We start from the raw sequence: 24,757 nt of genomic DNA, 5'->3' as shown, positions 1-24,757 counted from the left end.
CTGAATGCTTTCTGAATGTTTTCACTATTGACTGGAGTGTCCGTGATGTGCTGCATCTCTGGTTTGTGGCGGCGAAATAAATCTCTCCCCCAAGACCTAGATATGAAATCAACCGAGAGAGGGAGAGGAGGGAGAGATGCGCAGTAAGGAGGGAAGCTTAAGAGAAGAGGAGTATGAAAGGGCAGATGACCAAAAGAGAGAACGCTGAAATAAAGAGAGCGAGGAGGAGAAATGATAAATGAAGGAGAAAAAGTGTCCCAAGGGGCCTTCTAGGGCAATAAAAATACTCCTGATATCAAGGTCTCTGGGTGTAATTTGGAGCAGTGGTTGATTAAAGTAGAACAGTGGTTAAAACAGAGAGTAACCGTAATTGAGATTGAATCTCATTTAAAAAGACACAGTGAGGCAAGTAGACGTGGGGTTTTAAAGCAATTACACTTTAGGAAGGTAATTAAAGCTTGAGCAGATTGATGAAAAATTTTATGAAGACATTTGATGTGAGGCACTCACTGCTGTGCATCTCCCTATGTAGGCCTGTCTACCCTGCAGGCAGTGCTGGACACAGCAGCAGAGAGGAAATGGCAGGTAACAGCCATAAACGTTGGAAACCTGAAGGATGAGTGGAAAGACGAGGCATATCGCTCCCTCTTTCAGGACCTGGAGAACAAGAAAGAGAGGAGAGTCATTTTAGACTGTGAACAGGACAAAGTCAAGGACATTATGGAGCAGGTGAATGACGCACTAAAAACACATTACAGCACACGTGTAAGGTCAGGAATGTAGTTAAAGGATGATGTACTGCGTACACCTTTAACATTCATTATGAGGCGCTTTAATTAAATTGCTCTTGTGAATTATGTTTTTTATCTGCTTCTCCTTAGGTGATCACGATCGGTCGACATGTGAAAGGATATCATTACATCATTGCAAATTTTGTAAGTTGTCAAAGATCTTTCTTTTTTTTTTTTTTTTACGTCTGCCAGTTAAAAGAAACATTTTTCCCAAAAATTTCCCAAAAAGAGAAAGTTTTAAAATAAATCCAATACAGCTAAATTATACAGTTAGCAGGAGTTGTGTCAAGCTCCCAAAAATTTTAAAAGCACCAGATAGGTGGCTAATATTGCTTATGCAATATATTCCAGGTCTTCTAAATCTTAAAAGTTGCTTTGCACTTTTATAGTGCCAAAAAATGGCATTTTACCAGAATAATCACATTTAAAAAATAAAGCTGTAATATTTTGAGAATTGTGACCTTGGAGCACAAAACCAGTCATAAGGGTCAATTTTTTTAAATTGAGATTTATACATCATCTGAAAGCTGAATAAATAAGCTTTTCCATTGATGTATGGTTTGTTAGGATAGGACCATATTTGGCCGAGATACAAGATATACAAGATACATATTTGGCTGAGGGTGCAAAAAAATAAAAATATTGAGAAAATCACCTTTAAATTTGTCCAAATGAAGTTCTTAGCAATGCATATTACTAATCAAAAATTAAGTTTTAATATATTTACAGTTGGAGATTTACAAAATATCTTCATGGAACATGATCTTTACTTAATATCCTAATGATTTTTGGCATAAAAAAAATCAATAATTTTGACCCATACAATGTATTTTTTGCTAATGCTACAAATATACCCCAGCGACTTAAGACTGGTTTTGTGTTCCAGGGTCACAATTAAGTCAAAATTATGAGAATTACGTCAATTACGTCATGTCATTATGAGATTACTGTCGTAATATTAGCTATGATAATAAAGTCATAAGGAAAGTAACATTTCTACAACAGCATTTGAGAAAACAGCATTTAAAAAAAATCCAGGATTACGACAATAAATTAATATTTTGAGAAAAAAAGTCACAATTACAAGAATAAAGTCAAAATATTTTGAGAATAATGTCAAAATTACAAGAATAAAGTCATAGCAATATGAGAAAGTTGAAATATTTGGGGGGAAAAAGTCCAAATTACGAGTATAAAGTTGTAGCAATACGAGAATAATGTCTAAATATTTTGAGAATAAAGTCAAAATTACGAGAATAAAGTTGAAATATTTTGAGAATAAAGTCAAAATTACCAGAATATTGTCAAAATATTTTGAGAATAAAGTCAAAATTACGAGAATAAAGTCGAAATATTTTGAGAATAAAGTCAAAATTACAAGAATATTGTCAAAATATTTTGAGAATAAAGTCAAAATTACGAGAATAAAGTCGAAATATTTTGAGAATAAAGTCAAAATTACGAGAATGAAGTCGAAATATTTTGAGAATAATGTCAAAATTACAAGAATAAAGTCATAGCAATATGAGAATAAAGTTGAAATATAAAAAAAGTCCAAATTACGAGAATAAAGTCATAGCAAAATGAGAATAATGTCTAAATATTTTGAGAATAAAGTCAAAATTACGAGAATAAAGTTGAAATATTTTGAGAATAAAGTCAAAATTACCAGAATATTGTCAAAATATTTTGAGAATAAAGTCAAAATTACGAGAATAAAGTCAAAATATTTTGAGAATAATGTCATAGCAATATGAGAATAAAGTTGAAATATATATTTAAAAAAAAGAAGTCCAAATTACGAGAATAAAGTCGTAGCAATACTAGAATAATGTCGAAATATTTTGAGAATAAAGTCAAAATTACGAGAATAGAGTTTAAATATTTTGAGAATAAAGTCAAAATTACGAGAATATTGTCAAAATATTTTGAGAATAAAGTTGAAATATATATATATATAAAAAAAAGAAGTCCAAATTACGAGAATAAAGTCGTAGCAATACTAGAATAATGTCGAAATATTTTGAGAATAAAGTCAAAATTACGAGATTAAAGTCGAAATATTTTGAGAATAATGTCATAGTAATATGAGAATAAAGTTGAAATATATATTAAAAAAAAGAAGTCCAAATTACGAGAATAAAGACGTAGCAATACTAGAATAATGTCGAAATATTTTGAGAATAAAGTCAAAATTACGAGAATAGAGTTTAAATATTTTGAGAATAAAGTCAAAATTACGAGAATAAAGTCAAAATATTTTGAGAATAAAGTCAAAATTACGAGATTAAGTCTGAATAAAGTCATATTGTCTCTGTGAGTATGTGACATATGGTATGATTTCTGCTAATAGTGCCATATATATTCAAATAACTTGCCAGGCCACCAGAATTTCTTGCGGTGCTCCCAATCTGGTCCATTTGCATGCACAATATAAGCTATACCCTCAAAATATTTTAACTTTAATCTCGTAATTACTACGACTTAATTCTCATAATTTTAACTTTATTCTCAAAATATTTTGACTTTATTCTCGCAATTTTGACTTTTCTCAAAATATTTTGACTTTATTTTTAGAATTCTCAAAATATTAATTTTTTTAACGTGGCACTAAAATGGCATCGTACATTTCAGATGGCACAAAAGAGGCATTTTCTTGAACGTCTGTCAGTTTTTTTTCTCCTGAAGAAATTAAATTTCCTACATAACTGCTGCAGTGTCCGGAATCTAATGATAAACCAGTGTTGATGAGCCAAAAAACCAAGAGCTTCTTTGTTGGTAAATCCTATCCTGTATATGTAAGATTTAACTAAATCCTGCACATCCATTTCTTGCATTGCAGAAGCCCACTGATGCAGGCCTATTCCTATTGTTATAATTACACCATTTCTTTTAATAATTTGATGGGGGGTTTTTTATATTTGTAATTTGCCCACACAAATTAGGGTTGCTTTTTTTATATATACTGTATAATTTGTCCAGAAATTAAGATATAATTTGCTAAAAAGATAATCCCTAAATGTTTTTGTTGTTTGGAAAAGAGCAGCTTGGACATACTGCTAAGCATCCCTTTTTGTTTTATATGGATGAAAGAAAGTCGTACAGGTTTAGAACATTACAATGGTGAGCAAATAATGACAGAATTTAAAGAATTCATGTTTGTGAAACAAACAATACAGTAGCTCACAGTTTTGTGTAGCATGAATTATGTTATTAAAAAGTGTGTGTGTGTGTGTGTGTGTGTGTGTGTTTCAGGGCTTTGTGGATGGAGATTTGTCCAAGATTCAGTATGGAGGGGCGAATGTGTCTGGATTTCAGATAGTGGATTTTGATGACCCGCTTGTTGCTAAATTTGACCAGCGCTGGGAGGCACTGGAGGAGAAGGAGTACCCTGGAGCAGACAGCAGAATCAGGGTGAAGGAGTGCAAATATTTAAATCATGCTCAAATAAAAATGCAACTGGCAGCATTTTGAACATAGTTATTATATCTATTTGTTATGGATGTTATATCTATCATAAAACACCAAGAAAGACATTTTTATGGTCTTCATATTTCTTTCCCTTGCAGTACACTTCCGCTCTCACATATGATGCTGTGCAAGTAATGACCGAGGCATTCCGCTTTCTGCATAAACAAAGGATTGACATCAGTCGCCGTGGCAACAACGGAGACTGCTTGGCCAATCCTGCGGTGCCATGGGCTCAGGGGGTGGAGATAGAGCGTGCTCTCAAGCAGGTCTGCTCTGCCAGCACATTATCAATGCCTGCTACATGTGTGAGAACTTTATAACATTCAACATTTGCGCATGTGTTTAATCAGGTGCGTGTGGACGGATTGACAGGAAATATTCAATTTGATCAGTACGGCAGAAGAGTGAATTACACAGTCAATGTCATGGAGCTGAAAAACAGTGGCCCTGTGAAGGTAACACATACTTAAACTAAATCTCTTCTTTTTTAAGAACTTGAGTACTTGTGGTGGGGATGGGAATTGTAAGAATTTTTACTAGAGATGTTTACTAGATTCTGATTTAAATTCCACTTAATACCTAATAATGATTCTTACAACCCTGCCCTACAATTAGTTCTAATTATATGATAACTAAAATCTAAAGCAATATTTTTTGAATTTTTTTAAATAAATGTATTTATCAAGAATGCATTAAACTGATTAAAAAGTGAAAATAAAGACTTAGATTATTACAAAAAGCTTCTGTTTCAAATAAAAGCTGTTCTTTGTAACTGTCTGTTCAACATTCATAGTACTGTTATTTTAATTTGTTATAATATTTCACAGTATTATTGTTTTGACTGTATTTTTAATCAAAAACAGATCTGCCTTGTAAACATTAAACATTTGTAAACACAAATCATACTGACCCAGAACATTTGAACGGCATTGTATATGTTATCATCTGACAAGTATCACAAGCTTTAAGTTAATATGAATTGATATAGACTTTTTATCTGATCTGAAAGCATCACACTTTCATTGGTAGCTGAAAGCTTAATAAAAATATGCTTTGATAAAATACTGAACTGTTAAATGAATACACAATGGCTTTTATAAATGATGGGCATGAGTTCTAGAATGATTCTTTATTCATTGTAATTTATTACAAAGAACCAGTTCATAAAAGTAATTATTGAACATTGATTGTGAAGGATGTTTGCGCAGCCAGTGTGGGCAACACAGTATAAAGGTGTGTTGACAGTCTTATTTCACTGCACACAGTCTTTCTCTTTCATCACATTCAAGTCAGACTGCAAGCAGACAGCCAAGCTCAAACATCATTTCTTTTTCTTTGGCACTGTTGATTCAGTCGTATAACAGCACCACTGCTGAAAAAAAAATACATTATAGAATGAACCAAAATGTCCAGAAGAATGGTTTTGAGTAAGGTTCTTGATTCCTAACTCCAACTTTGTGTTTTGTATTCTGAACAGAAGTGAAGTTCAATTTCATGAGTGTGTGTACTTTTCCTCAGATTGGTTACTGGAATGAGGTGGACAAAATGGTGGTGACAAAATCTGACCTTTTCCCCAACGACACCATGGGAATGGAGAATAAAACAGTTGTTGTGACGACAATCCTGGTAAGAGGTATTCCATGGTATTCCACATCAAGAGCGACTGAAATCACCTACATTTGAAGATGTTAACATATTTCCCACCCTGCTTTTTTGTTGTAGGAGGCACCGTATGTAATGCTGAAAAAGAATGCAGAGTTATTCACCGATAATGAACGTTATGAGGGATACTGTGTGGACCTGGCAGCCGAGATTGCAAAGCATTGTGGCTTTAAGTATCAGCTGAGGATTGTAGCAGATGGAAAGTATGGCGCACGAGATGCTGAGACCAAGATCTGGAATGGCATGGTTGGGGAACTGGTGTACGGGGTGAGAAGTAAAGCATACACTCACTCACACAAGAGTGCACTCTTGAGAAACAGTGAACACCAGCTCCTCAATGTACATTTCCTATAGGCCTATGTGTGTCATTCGACTAATTCCTCCTCTTTTCACTGTTGACAGAAAGCAGACATAGCTGTAGCTCCTCTTACCATCACTCTGGTCAGAGAGGAGGTGATCGACTTCTCGAAACCTTTCATGAGTCTGGGCATATCCATTATGATCAAGAAACCACAGAAATCCAAGCCGGGTGTCTTCTCTTTCCTGGACCCGCTGGCCTACGAGATCTGGATGTGCATTGTATTTGCCTACATCGGAGTTAGCGTTGTGCTCTTCCTCGTTAGCCGCTTCAGCCCTTATGAGTGGCACACTGAGGAGTTTGAGGATGGGCAGCTGGGCCCTAGCGAATCTACGAACGAATTTGGAATCTTTAATAGTCTGTGGTTTTCTCTGGGCGCTTTTATGCAGCAGGGATGCGATATTTCGCCAAGGTTGGTGCATGCAGTGGGCGCTAATGCTAGCGGGCTAGCGCGTGGGGTGTGCTTTCGGCTTTGTGCATTGACAGTTTTCCCACCGATGCCGTGGTTTGTGGATGTTCACGCTCCTGCAGCTCGTGCTTCATATCCATTTCCATTGCAAATAACCTAGGTGTTATATAACTTTCTTTTCCCCAACTTCAGTGTATCATGGGTAAGAAGAAAGAGCCACCACAGGATTAGAAATGTTTAATCATTGATGTGGTTTAAACTTTGGTTGAACATTTCTTTTGTGAACATGTACTCACCCGGTTGGGAACAGTAAGATGCACAAGGTCGCCGTTTCCTGCCCTCTTGGAGTGGTACCGTGTTTCGGCTGCATATTCCCCATTTTCTCCAAAGTGAAAGGGTTTTCTTTCTTTCTTTTTTTGGGATTTTATAGTAACAAGATGCTGGTTCTGTTGGTGGAGCGTGTGATCGTTTGTGTGTGGCTGACTGTGTTTGCTGTGTGTAGGTCCTTGTCTGGCCGTATAGTTGGTGGTGTGTGGTGGTTTTTCACCCTCATCATCATCTCTTCCTACACTGCTAACCTGGCTGCCTTTCTCACTGTGGAGAGGATGGTGTCACCTATCGAGAGTGCTGAAGACCTGGCCAAACAAACTGAGATTGCTTATGGGACACTGGATGCAGGCTCCACCAAAGAGTTCTTTAGGGTGAGTGGACCAGTGTGGACAGTATGGAAGGGCTGCAGACAGGCACTGTCCTAACTAGCCACAGCCCAACCATCAGTAACAAATGAAAAATAACATATTTTCCTTAAATACATATGCATATACACATAATTTTCAAAAATATGTTTTTAAAGGGGTCATCGAATGCCCATATTCCACAAGTTGATATGATTCTTTAGGGTCTTAATGAAAAGTCTATAACATACTTAGGTAAAAATTTCTCAATGGTTGTGTAAAACAACACCTGTTTTATCCTTTCAAAAACAGCTCTGTTCACAGCGAGCCATTTCGGAGCATGTCCCTTTAAATGCTAATGAGCTCTGCTCACCACGCCATCTCTTCAGTGGGGTGACGAACCGTTCTCATGAGACTGTAAACTGTAGCTGCATTCATCGTTAAACTTGCTAACTAGCACATTATTAGGAAAGGTGATTTGCAAAGATTCATAAAAAAACATGCTTCTTCTGTAGGTAAAGCTGGATCATGAATAATTTGCGCGAACATAGATGCATTTAGGTACATCGGGGGCGCATTCCCTTTAAAAACAAAAGTAATCCTCTGCGTCTTCAGTGGCTCAGACATCTGGAATAAATGACGACTGCTATGTTCATTATTACATCCAACAACAAAACACCTCAATCGCTTAGAAGACATTCTTGTCAACACCTGCTCCAGCATTGAAACAATGGTGGACTTGAGAGTTCACTCAGGGCAGAGCTGTGATAAAATGTCAGTGTCAATCAACAATCGTGGGAGAGGCCTGTGCAGAACTACGTCACTCTGCCAAGAATCTGAGAACAGTTTGATCTGAGACACTGCTCATGATTTATTGGGATTTAAAAAAAAACACTGGGTGGATTTTTATCATTATAGGGTGGTTGTGTACACACACTGCCAACACACATTTCAGTTCAAACATGTAAAAGTGAATTTTGCATCTGATGACCCCTTTAAAGATACAATGTCTTTTTTTTCACCAATCATGAATTATTTATTAATAAATTACATTGTTTTTGTCATGTCATGAATAAAATTAAGACATTTATAAATGTTTTTTAAAAATTTATAATATTTTAGAAAAAAACTCTGCCACTACTTAAGAGAATAAGAAATAATAAACATAAACGTTATGCCAATAGAAATAGTTTACCCAATAATACAAATTAAAAAAATTTTTTTTAAAAACTTGACACCCTCCGGTCATCCAAGATGTGGATTACTTTGTTTATTAGCATTACATCACTTGCTCAGTAATGAATCCTCTGTAGTGAATGGGTGCCGTCAGAATGACAGTTCAAACAGCTGATAAAGACAACACAATAAACTGCAAGTAAAGCTTTGAAGCCAAAAGCTGCATGTTTGTTACATACAATCCATCATTAAGCTGATTTAACTTTAAACCGTTGTTAACTCCTTAGTATAGGAAGCAATTCTCGCTATTAACTAGTTGCTTATTACCATGCCTGTTAAATATTAAGCATTTATTAAACACTATTAAAATATTGGTTGTTTATTAGTACTTATAAAGCACATATTCTGCATGACCATATTCTACATCCATAATCCTACCAAATACCTAAATGTAACAACTACCTTATTACCTATTAATAAGCAAAATATTAGGAGTTTGTTGAGGCAAAAGTCGTAATTAATGATTTGTTAATAACAAGACTTGGACCTTAAAATAAAGTGTCACCAAACCGTGGGTTCCGGCCAAAATACTAGTCCATAATTGGACTCTAATTCTGACGGCACCCATTCACTGCAGAGGATCCATTTGTGAGCAAGTAATGTAATGCTAAATTTCTTCAAATCTTTTCCAATAAACAAACAAACTTTTTTAAATAAATGAATAAATCCAGGCAAAAAATGTAATGTTGTTGACTTATTCTTGACATTCAGATCTACAGCGATATCGTTAACATTGCTAACCATCATGTCCTCAGTAACCTGAATCTAAACCTCTCCTTTATCTCTTTCTTCACTTTAACCAGAGATCTAAGATTGCTCTCTTTGACAAGATGTGGCAGTACATGAAGAGCGCAGAGCCTTCTGTGTTTGTTAAAAACACAGTGGAAGGCGTTTTGCGTGTCCGAAAATCCAAAGGCAAATATGCTTACCTTCTGGAGTCCACAATGAATGAGTACATCGAGCAGCGCAAGCCCTGTGACACCATGAAGGTCGGAGGGAACCTTGACTCTAAAGGCTATGGCATCGCTACACCCAAGGGATCTGCTTTAAGGTGGGTGGAGTAGTATAACAATATGGCCCATGTTGTTATAGTATCCCACCTACCCTGATGTAGGCCGGGGGTCCCCCTTTAAAATGAGGTAAACTAGGTAACAGCAGTGCTGAGTGTAGGGATGTATGGCAAAAACAGCAGTGTAGAGAGTTACAAAGGAAACTGCAGATAGTGAGGGCTTTAAAAATCCTAGCTGACAGCTGACAAGTAGGTTGCCTAGCAACCAGTGCTCTCTTAGACTGATGGTGTAGAAAATGGAGTATAGTGTAGTCTGAAACAAACAGGTAATTATCTTAACATAAGCTTAATAACAAATTAAGTTTTAAGATTTCAACAGGGAGTGAGTGAGCACCATAATAAATGCAAAATGACTTAAGATTATATAAAAATTATTAGGGCTGTCAGATGAAAATATTTGATTGTGGATAATTTTATATTTTTTGTAATTAACACATTAACGCATTCAATTGATTTTTTGTGAAGATAAATAGTAGCCTACTTGTAATTGAGTTGAGGTAATTTTTGGCTATATGTGCATCTGCTATAATAAAATAATGTAATAATTTTCACATACTTAATGGACTTCAATGGACTATTTTATGCTTGTTGAGCTTGATTACTAACAGTGCTGTAAGCAATTATTTTTTGGAATTGCACTCCTAAATTGTTCCTGCTGAATAGCTTCCTACATTTATCGATAGATCCAATATTAAGAGTAAGGATTCAATATTAAGAAAAATTATCTCTAAAATGAGTAATGGGAAATAATAATAAAAATGATTTTGTTGGTTCAGGTTATGGGAAAAATGTGTTAATGGTGTTAAATAATTTATTATATAGCTTTTGTTATCATTATTATTAGGGATGCACAACATTATCGGAAGGCTATTGGAATCGGCCGATAACGGCTTAAAATGTAAACAATGTAAACAAGGGGTTTTATTTACTTAGGGGGCGCTGTTGGTCTACTTGTAATATAATGAAAGGAAAATACACAAATATTATTAAGATACTTGTGTTTCTGAATAAATAAAGCCGTTTCAATGTCATAAATGTCTGTTTTGATTTAAAGGCCAAAAGCTATAGTTTCCATGAATAAAAATCACAAAAACTTATAAAGTAAATCATTTAATATATACAGATTTATTCAGTAATAATATGTAATATATATTTTTCAAATGGATTATGGAAACTTATATATATCATGTACTCTCATTAAAAGAAGAACTTTAATAATGTGTATTAGTTCTAAAAAAAAATACGTTTTTGCTCAAAAATAACCAAAATTTAAAAAATGTGTTTATAATTTCCACACAGGAGAGATTTGGTGTTGTTTCAGAACAAAGGGAAATATATATTGGTATTGGCATTGGCTATCTGCCAAAATGATTTGAAAAATATCGGATATTGGCAGAAATCTAATAGCGTGCATCCCTAGTTCTTATTTTGACAGCCCTAAACGTAATATAGTAGTTCATGTGATTCTTTTCCAGGAATTAACAGGTCTACTCATGGAGCTCAGTAAATAATTGAAGAGAAGGTTTCAGATGTGTTTTATCCAATAGTCTTCAGGTTCTGAAGCCTTTTTTCCACCTGTTTTGCTGATAATAAACTGCCATGTTCACTGAAGGAAACATTGGGAAACTATTGTTAAACTAACATTAAACCCTCTCAAAAACAAAGCATAGTGTAGTAGTGAAAAACCGATAATATGTTTGTTTGTGGTTAGTATAACTCATTCTACTCATGTTTGCCTTTAGCATCTGTTTTATTGAATGCATGTCTGTTCTTAATGACTGAAGCAATGGCCTTTTGCAACCAGACTGTGTTATGACAAAAGCTATTTTTTGATAATGAGTAATAATCAATGCATGTGATTGGGCACTTGGATTTTGAATGGTCGCCATAAGCATTAAAGAATGTTTAAGCTGATGATGCAGAGGCTGAAAACACAGTAACTTGATTATGAATGCATTTGATGATGCACTGTTTGAACTATGCATGCTGTCTCTCTTGATACTTCTAACCAGATTTGTTTGCCTCAATGCTTAAAGTGTTTTCTGCTAACTGATTTGAGGATCTGTATGTGCGGTTGTGTAATAACTGATTCTATTGCTGATCCTCCTCTGTTCTAGCCTCCTGCCTCAAGAGTTTGAGTTTAAAAAAGAACTCTTAAAGCTCGACCACCTCATATTTTAATGGGTTGTTTAACGTCATTTTGATTGGTTGGTTGATTTGATGGATTGATTGATTGATGGATTGTCTAACCCAATGTTCCATTAATTCTATGTAACTTGTGGGGGGCGTGGCCCGCTTCAGCCACGGCCCCCCCTCACGCTGTCTGACAAGTATGTTTTATCATTTGTTTAAGAAATGCGGTAAACCTTGCAGTGCTAAAACTGAACGAGCAGGGGCTTCTGGATAAATTGAAAAACAAATGGTGGTACGACAAAGGAGAGTGCGGCAGCGGAGGCGGGGAGTCAAAGGTCAGACCCGTGCTTGGGACTTATGGGTAAAAAATGAAATGAACGAAACGCAAATGAGCAGGAAGCACTTCCAGCAGTTCCAGAAAACAAGCCGAGGCACCAACAAATTTGATTATACCATCAGTTGGTCAGCAAGAGCTTTCAGTAAGACACATCTGCTCCAGAATGAAATCGAAACAGCCTAAAAAAGACATTCCCAGAGGCACACGGCTTGTCGGCGGACACTGTTTCTGCTTCCTGCTCGCGGCGATGAGTCTGTGCACATCTGGCACGGCAAAGCCGCGTTTGCCGACTGCCAAATGGAGCGCAGACTGCCGATCGCCACCACGCTCAGGGCTGAATCATTACCAGCGCTGTTAGCGAGTGCAAATGTTACTGACAATAACATAAAATAACATTGGTAATGTTATTTATGTTATTTCCCATACGCGAAGAACGCCAGTAAACCTTGCAGTATTGAAACTCAGTGAGCAAGGCATCTTAGACAAGCTGAAAAACAAATGGTGGTACGATAAGGGAGAATGTGGAGCCAAGGACTCTGGAAGTAAGGTCAGTCACTGCAGGGAGCGTGTGTGTGTGTGTGTGTCTGGCCGGGCTAGAATGTGTACTGTATGTGAAACTTGTGAAAACACTGTCTCAGTTTGGGAGATCCAAACCCAAGCATTGGCAGACTGTGTGTATGTATGTGTCTTTGTGTGTTTGGGAGGAAAAAAGTATGAGAGTGATATGAAAGGAAGCTTGTGCAAAAAAAGAAATACAGCCTATGGTAATGTGTGTGTGTGTGTGTGTGTGTGTGTGTGTGTGTGTGAAAGCAAGTCCCCTACACAGATTTACCACCGCATGAATCAGAGCCTGACCTATGTATACAATCAATGATGCCTACAAACAGGAATGTAATATAAACACACAGTAATGCATGCAAGTGACACATAGTGAAGACATATTTTATACACACTTAAGCTCGTACTTGATTCACATTCACACACAAACACACATAGACATACCTGTATAGGCTCAGAATTTCCTTGTGCTCCTTTGTATTTCTATGTGCTTTATTGACAACTTGTCCTGTTCCTTTTTATTTTTTATCTTTCTTACACTCTCTCTTTCTCCCTCCTATCTCTCTTTCTCTTTCCCATGCGGTCTCTCCTTCTCCCTCATCAATGCTGTAAATGTTGTTTGTATATTTGCCTTTTACTTCAGCTGTCTTTAATTGCAATTCTGTAGGTGGCGTCTTTTTTCCTTCTTTATGTGCACACACTGCACCGCATTGTCCTGTTGTACATTGTAGCCGTCCATGTATTCTGTGTGATGTACTGTTAGACACTTACATATACACACTTAATACTGTACTGTTTTAAAGTGGTAATCTGTCATATATATATATAGTGATAATCAGTAGTATTGGCATAATGTCATCTTTTCTCTCCCTTATCTTTGACCTTTGACCTTCAATCCCTTGCAGGAGAAGACTAGTGCCCTCAGCCTGAGTAATGTTGCGGGTGTCTTCTACATCCTGGTGGGCGGCCTCGGGTTGGCCATGCTGGTCGCTCTGGTGGAGTTCTGCTACAAGTCTCGCGCGGAGGCCAAACGCATGAAGGTTGCCAAGACTCAGGCTCTAAATCCCTCCTCTTCCTCGCAGAATTCTCAGAATTTTGCTACTTATAAGGAAGGGTACAACGTTTATGGGCTGGAGAGTGTTAAGATCTAGTGGGGTAGGAACGGCAGAGGCTTTATTTTTGTCGTTTGTTCACAGTTTTTTGTTTTTGTCATTTTTTTATCGTATGCCAAATGCTTCATCGCCACTGCACAATCTTCCAGGCATCATGCTGATACACATTTTTCAAATATTTAAAGGGGACATATCTTCATTTTCATATTCTTAATTTCTTTGTTTTCTCGCTGAGGTCCACAAATAAGATTTAATTTTAGGCTGTAATTTAGTTTTCCATATTTTTTTCACTCTCTTTCTGACACTCTGAGAATTAAATGGGGCCTTTTTTTCCAACAAGAAATCTAAATGGACCATATTTAATTAAAGAATCTTTCTTCGGGGGAATCTTTCTTATTGTGGACTATTCAAGATGTTATTTTAAGGAAAAATGTTTGTGAAAAACAAAAATCGGGTCAGATATAATTTGCCTATCCTTTATAACAGCCTCTTGTGCAAAGTCTGTATTACACTGTGACAGGTTTACAAAACAATCAACTATGGAATTTGCTACTTTAACTGTTAAAGTTGGACGTTTTAAGTCACCCTTTGGAAGTATCATTAGTTTACTGGAATAATAACATCATTCTGCTTTCTCCTCTTTGTTATTTCACTGCAACAGGCAGATCATGTTTCAGACATGTAAATATGGCACGTCTTAAAATACAGGTGCATCTCAATACATTAGAATGTCGTGGAAAAGTTCATTTATTTCAGTAATTCAACTCAAATTGTGAAACTCGTGTATTAAATAAATTCAATGCACACAGATTGAAGTAGTTTAAGTCTTTGGTTCTTTTAATTGTGATGATTTTGGCTCACATTTAACAAAAACCCACCAATTCACTATCTCAACAAATTAGAATACTTCATAAGACCAATAAAAAAACATTTTTAGTGAATTGTTGGCCTTCTGGAAAGTATGTTCATTTACTGTACATGTACTCAATACTTGGTAGGGGCTCCTTTTGCTAGTTCATGATCAAAATCCTAACTATTTTTGCATCTTACTTTCAGTAGTCTTTTTGGATTGGAGACGTTTTCAGTTCTGAATCTTCACATAGTAGCCTATATTAAACAACACTACCGTTCAAAAGTTTGTGATTTGTAAGATTTTTTAATTGTTTTTGAAAAAATCTCTTATGCTCACCCAGCCTGCATTTATCTGCATTAAAAACAGTAATATTGTGAAATATTATTACAATAAAAAATAAAAAAAACTTTTTTTTCTATTTGAATATTTTTTTTAATGCAGTTTATTCCTGTAATGGTAAAGCTGAATTTTCAGCAGCCATTACTCCAGTCTTCAGTGTCACATGATCCTTCAGAAATCATTCTAAAATGCAGATTTGCTGCTCAAGAAACGTTTCTTATTATAAGTGTTGAAAACAGTCAAGCTGCTTAATATTTTAGTGGAAACCATGGTATAAAAATTTCTGGATTCTTTGAAGATTGGAACATTTAAAACAGCATTTATTTGAAACAGAAATCTTTTGTAACATTATACATTTCTTTTTGTTACTTGTGATCAATTTAATGCATCCTTTAAAAAAAAGGATGTATTAAATCGGTCTCCAGATTTCTGAATGGTACATCAAAAGATGAAGGAAAATATGATTTTTTTTTTCTTCATGACTTGACCTCTTTAAAAAACAATATCACACACGCAATTGTTTGACAGCACAGTTTTGGTAAACTGTGGCTACACACAATTTATGTGATCAAGATTACAGATTAAAGAAATTAGCTAGACAAAGGGAGAGTAAAATATATGGATAAATATAAAAGATGGATGGTTCATAGAGAAGAAGTGAATTAATTTTAGTTGGCGTGCCATCATTTTCCGTTTGTTTATCATCATTGACGTTTGTGGTTGTTTGTGGATCGGCTGCACCGCTTGCTTTTGATATAAAAGAACATTTAAAACAGCATTTATTTGAAACAGAAATCTTTTGTAACATTATACATTTCTTTTTGTTACTTGTGATCAATTTAATGCATCCTTTAAAAAAAAGGATGTATTAAATCGGTCTCCAGATTTCTGAATGGTACATCAAAAGATGAAGGAAAATAAGATTTTTTTTTTCTTCATGACTTGACCTCTTTAAAAAACAATATCACACACGCAATTGTTTGACAGCACAGTTTTGGTAAACTGTGGCTACACACAATTTATGTGATCAAGATTACAGATTAAAGAAATTAGCTAGACAAAGGGAGAGTAAAATATATGGATAAATATAAAAGATGGATGGTTCATAGAGAAGAAGTGAATTAATTTTAGTTGGCGTGCCATCATTTTCCGTTTGTTTATCATCATTGACGTTTGTGGTTGTTTGTGGATCGGCTGCACCGCTTGCTTTTGATATAAAGCTCCGCCATCTTAATGCGAGACCCATTAGCTGTCAATCATTCTCCACCCCATCTGCTCTTCATAAACATCTACAGTTTATATAGATGTTATATATAAAATAAATCTGTATTTCACTTAACATGCACTGTATAACTTTAATGAATGCTTCTTTTTTTCTCGTTCTTTCTCCTTGGGTGTGAATCGCTGTGTATTCATATATTCTGTTTGTGTGGGTGTGTGTTTGGAAACAGGTGACGTTCACAGATGCTATGCGCAGTAAGGCCAGGTTGTCTATAACGGGCAGTACAGGGGAGAATGGGCGAGTGCTGACTCCAGACTTCTCTAAAGCTGTCCATGCTGTGCCGTACCTGAGACCTGGCATGGCAATGCCTCTGAGTGTGAGCGAGCTGTCCTGAGTGCCTTACATACACACACACACTGGTGCAAGCATGCTGTACCTCCACTTTCATACATATGCACACACATGTACATATTCTTACACACAAAGAAATATATATATATATATATATATATATATACATACATAATAATAGTTAATTATTCCATATACAATGAACCACGACATCTACACAGAGGATGCCAAATCCATACATGCATAGACACACTTTCACTTATGTTTACTGTTCAGTGCAATCATATTTTGACCAGCGGTGATGTATACAACCAACATTTGCAAAAAAAAAATTAAACATGCTGACAGACATAAAAAAGTATACAGGCACATTGCTGTGTGTACATATGCAGATAACTTCACAAACCTTGTGTAGCCATGGTCCTATAGTTTCTTGTTGTGTATATTTTACATAACTGCATTTCCAAGTTCTCGTTTTGTCACACACTTGAATATGCACATATAATATGACCTCATTTCCCTCATATATTCATACCACACTTGCCCTACTTCAGTTTTCACAGACGTTTTCACATTGTAAGTGATGACATTGCAATGCTGCACTGAGGAACAACGTTACACATTGAAAATAATTCCTATGGGAAAATCTCGTTTCCATAGCAATGTGATTTTGGAATCTCTTGGTTCTCAAGAACTCAAGCACACGAAACATCTGCATCAAATGTGATTTTGTTTACTCAATCTACATGATATATATTTAAAAAAAAGTCTGACTGGAATAATTTCTTATTATATGAGATATGTATAATAAATGATGTATATAATTACACTTTTGTTCATTTGATGTTATTGTTACCATGCAAATGCTTGACTTAAACAAAAAATGAAATGATTTGAGTAGTTTTGTTTCTCCTCACTGGTTTGATTTTTTGTGATGTTAATTTTTTGGATCATTGTGTTCAGATCCGTTTTTTCTTGCCTATGGGCGATGCAAGCAGTAGTTTTATAATTCTATAAGTCTTTTGATTAAAAAGAAATAAAAACAATTAAAGAATACTATAACTTCTGCATTTCACAATTTAGATGGTATATTAAAAGTGTCATATCGATTAAGATGGATCTGTATATTAATAAATGAACTTAATATAATATTTTATGAAAACCCAAAATGCCAAATATTGATGTGTGCCAAAATATGTCAAGGCATTTCAGATGCATTTATTAATATTGTCTCTGTATGGGGAAATGTGAAGACTGAAAATTAGCACCCTATAATCAGAGGTTTGTTATTTATGTAATCTTTGGCTTTTTTGTTTTGTTTTGTTTTTCATATCAGATGCATTGTACTTTTAATAAGGTGCACTACGATATGCAGTTTTAACTGTGAAAAGCATGACAACCTTTAGTTGTTTGTTTTATAAAAGCGATGATTAAGTATATCACTAATATTAGTTAACTAGGACTTTCATTTATGTAGTCCAGTTATGACCTTCAGACTAAGAGATGGAGATGATTATTACAGATAGTTATATTGATAAAGTATAAGCCGATCACCCTTTTCTATGCCATGCTGTGTAACTGAAATCTTGTTCATTAGTTTTATATGTATATGTACTGTACATGTAAATAGAAACCGTGTATAACTTAAAATCTTGGATGATACACCAATTCACACAGATGCACACAAGAGGATTGTGCATTTGGGAGCACGACCATCGTATCAAGCTGTCTCTCACAATCAGACACACAAATGGACTTGTCATCACTAGCATCATTTCAGTTGGAGAGTCTGCCATGGGATGAAATGGAGGACGTTTTTCTAAATGGAATGTGGACCGATTGCTTTATTTTTTGGAATCTTTTGGAATAAACAGAGACTGAGAATCCTCTGATATTCTGTTTTCATCTGTTTCATGGGAAGGAGAAAAGTGCCGCAGGAAGGGGTTGACAAGCATGTCAGCTGTTCACTCATAAATTCACATCTTGGGTCCAAAATTAACACACAGAAGATGAAAATGTTGAAACAGCTTATCTAGGATGCCTATTTTTTTCCTACAGAACATGTGGCAACATATTTGTGGAATATTCCTCACATTAAGTTACCAAAGCCAAACTGTGAGCAACAAAATCATGTTTTTGTGACAGGTGCAGCTTCACAGAAATGCAGCAACTGCTGCAACTCAATGACCTGGACTGATGTAATAAAAAGCAAAATAATTCCATTAGAACAAAATGTATTTTGAATAAAAATGTAACATACAAAATAAATGTAAAGTAATTTAAAATACATTTTCATGGTCGGTAAGAAATTATTAGTCTTCTCAATTCATCAGATCATTACCTCAGTGTAAAGTGGATATACAACTAACAGTTGTCTTTCTTTCACGGTTTTCTCTGCCTTTTACCAATAGTGAGTTGTACACTGACAGAGCTCCGGGCCAATGAAGAGTTTGTTGATTTGTGCAAGCTAATGTGCTTTGAGCAACTCAGTAACACAGGAACAGATGTGGCCCTGTTCAGAATGGACTGGGGACACATTGTGCTTCCATGTACTCATAAACAAGCTACGGTACTTTAACCAAGTGTTTCTGATTGCCTGGTAATCTTTTGGGGTGAGGAAAATTGCCAAAATGTATGTGTGTGTGCTGTCCTATTGATTTCTTAGTAAAAGACCAGTGCCTATTGCCTGATGTTCAGTTGATACAATGTTATTGTTCTGGGACATACATACATACACACAGTCTCTTTTTAATCTCTTTTTAGGCAAGGCTCCCAGGCAAACAGACCGACATAGCATCTGCAGCTCAGCAGTTGAGTTTCCTCTTGCTGTGTCTAGATCCTTATTAGCTTTATCAGCCAATAAGAAATCAGTAAAGCCAAACATAGTTGTGTCTCTTGTAGCCAATTAACGCTCAGTGTCAAATCAATTAACGAAGCACATTCAGGTCAGTTTGTAATCATGGTTATAGTCACACTTGTATTGTTCACGGTCAGAAATTACTGCACTGGAAATGAATGGGAAGCAAATTTCATCTAGTAGAAACATTTGGTACTGCGCCCAAACAAAATCTTACTGAAAGCTAACTTTTTGAGATATCAACCAAAAATTTGGAACACAACTTCTTTAGATTTCTGGCTTTTTTTTTTGCAGTTTTAAAGTAAAACATATTTAGAAAAATATATATTTCATATAACATTTTGAAATTGCATTTTTGTGCACTTTTCATAATAATAAACTTAAACTTCTATAACCTTGTTTAGTTTAACTTTTTAAGTTTTTTTCCCCACTTAATCTGCTAAGTGTCTTCTTTAAAAAGAGACAACTTAAGTGTGCGCTCCAAAGCTTCAAGATTTACCACAGTTTAAGTTGGAAATTTTGTTTTCAGGTCTATGCACAGAAAGTGGTTACCGTGCAATAAATGGATCATAACTATTCCAGAAATATAAGTCCCCTAACCATACACAATATTACATAAAAAAACATTACCAAACTCAAATATAGCATATTCATTAGATTGAAAATAAATAAGACCAGAGTGTTAATGGGGTACCTCTGGGTTTAGTGCTGGACTCAAACCTCTTCTCAATAAACAAAGCATATAGCTGGGACCAAAAACAGGTACATTGCTTTTTCTATGTATGCAGCACTGACACACAGCTCTACTTTTCAATCGCAGATCTTGGCCTGAATGAAACAACACCCCCTCCAGCTCAGCCTAGCCAAGACAGAGCTCCTCATTTTCCCAGCCAGCTTGGCAATTCATCACAACATCACAGTTTAGCCAGGATTATGGATCGGGCCAGTGCCTTGGGGCATCAGACTTATCAAGGGCCTTCAAAGTCTTAAATTCTGAGAGTTCCAAAGGAAGCTGAGCTATTTGAACATTGAGTATAAGCTGAACACCCCTGTTTATGTTTATTAACATCTTACAATCTGGTCAGTTTTGTTCAAAGTACATGTAGTGCACATGCAAAACAAATATGTGAATTGCAATGCAAAGTTTAGGGTACATATAAAGAGAATTATTTGAATTTGAAATCAAATTGGATTCATTAGGATTGACCAAATGCAGTGAAAATACTGTCTCACACTCTCACTCCACTGACTTCCAGTTGATCCATGCGAGTTCAAGGCACTGATGCTTGTGTACAGAACAGTCACTGGATATGCAGCCTAAGCAAATTTATGTTCCCTTCAGAAATCTGCGGTCAGTGAGTCAGTTGTGTGTCAAGGCACAAACACAAAGAGGCACAAAATAAATACTGATTTGATCAGATCAAATCTGATTTCCTATATTTATCTTCAGAAAATGGCAAATTTTTTGTGAGCTCCTGGCTTATAATTGTTAATGCAGTACAAAAAGCGGTGCGTTTTACTAGAATAAGTTCAAAATGTAGTCTCTTTCTGTTATCTTACACTGTGTCTTATTATTTGAAATTATGAACTGTGAACTATTTCTTTAAGAGACAGAGCTGAAATGACAAGATATCTGACAGTGTATGCAATAACAACAAATCACACTGAAAATGTCCAATTCTGAAATAAAGAGGAACTAAAATCAAGTATTGAATTCCATACCAATTGTATTCACTCACTCACCAACATACATTTTCTGAACGTGGCCCCAATCTGCACAATTTGCTTATCCACAATCCCACATTTGAGCTAAATGAATGCAGCACTTTAGCACAATGTTAGAGAAAGGCTGTTGACAAGCTCAAAAACGAAACAGAATGAATCTAGGATTATCAGTGCCTATGTTGTTAATGTGTAAAAGTATATGGTAGTTTGCAGAAGTCTGTGAAATATGTTTGAGAATGCGACTGTTGTGAGCAGTGATGTCCTCTAGTGGTGGTGATTATGCGTAGATAAGGCTGGTGACAGGCAAAGCAAAGCTTTTAAAGTTAGGGAAGGCAGTTTTTTCATTCATTCATTCCACTTTTTGTTACACTGGTTGAAAGTCTCTTCACATCCTGATCAATAATTATATGAGATCTAAATATAACCCTCTATGCGATATCGCCATCAGTGTTGGGGAAAGTTACTTTTAAAAGTAATGCATTACAATATTGTGTTACGCCATAAAAAAGTAACTAATTATGTTACTTAGTTACTTTTTATGGAAAGTAATGCGTTACGTTACTTTTGCGTTACTTTTTAAATCTGGATAGGGCTTGCTTGTTTGTTTTTAAAATTAAAACATATATATTTTTGGCAAATATAAAAGCCTTTTCACACCAAAAGTGAAATGAATAAGCCTCAGGCTGAAGGAAAAGTAAATTTACGTCCGTACAGTAGAATGCAGAAAAAGACATTTCAACACACTTAAAAAAGACACACAAATGTTTGTCTAGTGTAATTTTTGTTTATTAGTATGGTTGAACTGGATCATCGAAGGTCTGAAGCAAAGACATTGAATATTCTCAGCCCCAGCAACCCCATCAATACTAATTAGCAACTGTACTTTACTATTATTAAGAACCTACACTTCTTTCCCAAATTCATACACATTATTATGCTGAAGTTTCTTGGCCATTGATTTTGATCTCATGGTCGCCTCATTTCTTTTAATAAACCGAAAGGCATATTTAAATTTAGCATTGGCCTGTTTCTTTCTCTCATATTCTGGACCAAACCTATAGCTTTACCTGTTAATAATTTTTAAATGCTTCCTCCAAATGCAATTCAGACACATAATCATTCCATCCAGCCATTAGATAATCATTTTTAGCTACCTTTTTATAGTAAGGTCTGCTTGCATTAACGAAATAATTATAACGAAGTAATTCTGGTTTGTTTTCTAAAACTGATAATAAAAATCAAAACCTTTAAAAGAACACCAGCTCATGTGTTTGTATTCAAAATACAAACATCACAGGTATTTAATCACACCAGTTACTCATTATCTGCATTTTTAATTGTAACAACAGCCATAGGCCGACCAAATTAGAATACCTTAAAGAACAAGCATAAGTCATGTGAGCAACATGCCATATCAAACCATTTACTCTCTTTGCTGAAAAACTGGTCCGAAGCATTGCGAAGTGATGCAGAAACCACAAACACTTACCAATGATAGAGATGTGTGTGTGTGTGTGTGTATGGTCAAGGTATTCCCTACATTGTTGGGACCAAATGTCCCCACAAGGATAGTAAAGACTGGAATTTTTGATGTTGTGAGAAGAACAAAAAAAAAGAACAAAAATAATTGTGTGAGCAAAAAATCTCGGTACCCATGAGAAAATGGCTTATAAATCATACTAAATGATTTTTAATGTAAAAACACACAATGTTTTTTGTGAGTTTTGTCTAATATACAGCAAGAAGTACAGTATAAAACCGTATAAAATTATGTCTATAGAAAGTCCCCCTAAAACATGTAAATCCAACTCTGTGTGTGTTTGCTGACACATTAAAGTTCAGTCTTAGAGCTACTGCCCCCAGATGGCAAATTTAGATAATACAAGTTAGAACACAATTTTGTGTCTTTGGGTCATTTTTCCAATAATAATAATAATAAATGTTGTAAAAAATATATATGCACAAATATTCCAGTTCTGTTACAAATACATGATTTTTAAGTCATCAGAAGCAACAATATGAGATTTTAATTCCTTGCAAACTTTGGATTAGTCTCTTCTCACTGTGACTCAATATCCTTGGGAAATAAGAGACTAACAAGATCCACACACCATAAAGACTGTTTTAAAGGCTATACTGTGATGAGTAACAAATGGAAAAGCCCACTGTCAGACACTTTAATAGTCTAGCAGTAGGGGGAAAACTGTTGCTTTACAATAAAGCATGTTGTAATTGACTTATTGTATAATTTTTTATATCCTTTTCATAAAATATACATTTCAACAATAAAAGACAAAAAAAATTAAAGACAGTTAATCATTTCAAAGAAATGTTGTCATTTAAGTAAGTATAACAGCAATTAAAAACTAAAATCAGATCACAAACATACTACATTAATACAAGTATTGCACATTATACATTTAGTACCTCAAAAAACAAACACATAGTACAAATGAAGCAGATTTAATACTTGGAGGTCTCTGAGCTGAGTCTTATCTCCATGCGCAGTAGAATGGCTACTGCTGCAGTTATGGCACTGAGCACATTCATACATCTGTAAAATGTTTTAAACTTTTAAATTAAGTTTTTGAAATCGTCTTGATCTGGTAATAAAAAGAAAAATGTCTAAGACAACTGAGATTAACGTCTAGAGAAAAAGCATCAACTACACAGTTTGCACTCTTTGGTTCAATTTTTGTTAGTAAAGTCGTTAGCAGGTTAATGGCTACACTTCTAACAGGCCTTTCTCCTGTTGAACACCAAACAGGTCAAAGCATAAGTCCAGGAATAACTAAATTTTATCGAGCCCTTAAGGGACATGGTGATGGGAAAAAAAGGAGTTGAGAGGAAAAATCATTCATTTATTATTATTTAAATTCTTTTGTGTTCCCCTGAAAAACTTACAAGCGCTTGCACATAAAACTGTTCTTTGTGAGTGCAAAGTTAAATTATTTTTACGTTCCCCAGAGAAACTTTGCATTTGCTCATAAAACTGTTCTTTGTCCGTGAGCGTAAAGTTTCTCAAAACGCCAAATTCTTTTTCAAAATTAAAAAAGAGTTAACAGAACGTTTCTCAGAGGAACAGAAAAGCATTTAAATATATTTTTTCCTCCCATCTCATATTTTTTTCATCACCATGTTTCACCATGACACGCCATACAGCTTATTTCATGTTTGAATAATTCAGTTAACTAATTTCATCAATTTCATGCATAGACTGTGAACTCCGAATCTGTGATAGCAACAGATGATTCCTGGGTGGATGCATTAACACCACGCACCAAACGGCTAGTGTATGTACACATCACACTTACATGACACACTTTCCTAACACCTCCCGTACATAGATTAATAATGGCATTTGTTTTACATCATAAGCATCAAAAATAAACTTTTTTTTAATGAGTAAATGTTTCTGTACTAATTGTATAGAGTATCAGCCTCAGACCACAATAAAATATAATTAAAATATATGAGTATCTGCAACAGAACAATGCATTTATAAATACGTTTATAAGAGCTTTGTATTGCAGTGGAACATTTCTTGCTGTTGTTGCTGGACTGCTGTACGGATCATCATTTGTTCCAGTTCTGTACATA

At 35.3% G+C, this 24,757-nt stretch overlaps 1 protein-coding gene across 4 annotated transcripts in view; it reads left to right on the top strand.

Annotated features, from left to right (window-relative positions):
• Window positions 1–18,464, top strand: part of LOC107548351 (glutamate receptor 2) — a 45,994-nt gene extending 27,530 nt beyond the window's left edge. The window contains exons 4-16 of one of the 4 annotated variants that reach the window (XM_016229017.1): window positions 533–729; window positions 882–935; window positions 4,047–4,205; window positions 4,361–4,528; window positions 4,613–4,717; window positions 5,781–5,888; window positions 5,985–6,191; window positions 6,327–6,694; window positions 7,194–7,392; window positions 9,405–9,652; window positions 12,573–12,687; window positions 13,604–13,738; window positions 16,454–18,464. In XM_016229017.1, coding sequence (XP_016084503.1) covers window positions 533–729; window positions 882–935; window positions 4,047–4,205; window positions 4,361–4,528; window positions 4,613–4,717; window positions 5,781–5,888; window positions 5,985–6,191; window positions 6,327–6,694; window positions 7,194–7,392; window positions 9,405–9,652; window positions 12,573–12,687; window positions 13,604–13,738; window positions 16,454–16,618 — 2,228 coding nt within the window. In that variant the 3' untranslated portion in view covers window positions 16,619–18,464. Of the gene's footprint in view, window positions 1–532; window positions 730–881; window positions 936–4,046; window positions 4,206–4,360; window positions 4,529–4,612; window positions 4,718–5,780; window positions 5,889–5,984; window positions 6,192–6,326; window positions 6,695–7,193; window positions 7,393–9,404; window positions 9,653–12,023; window positions 12,139–12,572; window positions 12,688–13,603; window positions 13,854–16,453 lie in introns of all 4 variants that reach the window. The other 3 variants (XM_016229016.1, XM_016229019.1, XM_016229018.1) reach the window with 3 other exon arrangements.
• Window positions 18,465–24,757: the final 6,293 nt, after the last annotated feature.

This window comes from Sinocyclocheilus grahami, unplaced genomic scaffold, assembly GCF_001515645.1.
Source record: "Sinocyclocheilus grahami isolate Dianchi unplaced genomic scaffold, SAMN03320097.WGS_v1.1 scaffold346.1, whole genome shotgun sequence".
Lineage (NCBI taxonomy): Eukaryota > Metazoa > Chordata > Actinopteri > Cypriniformes > Cyprinidae > Sinocyclocheilus > Sinocyclocheilus grahami.
Note: the sequence above shows the minus strand (reverse complement) of the source record. Positions and strands in the feature narration are given on the sequence as shown.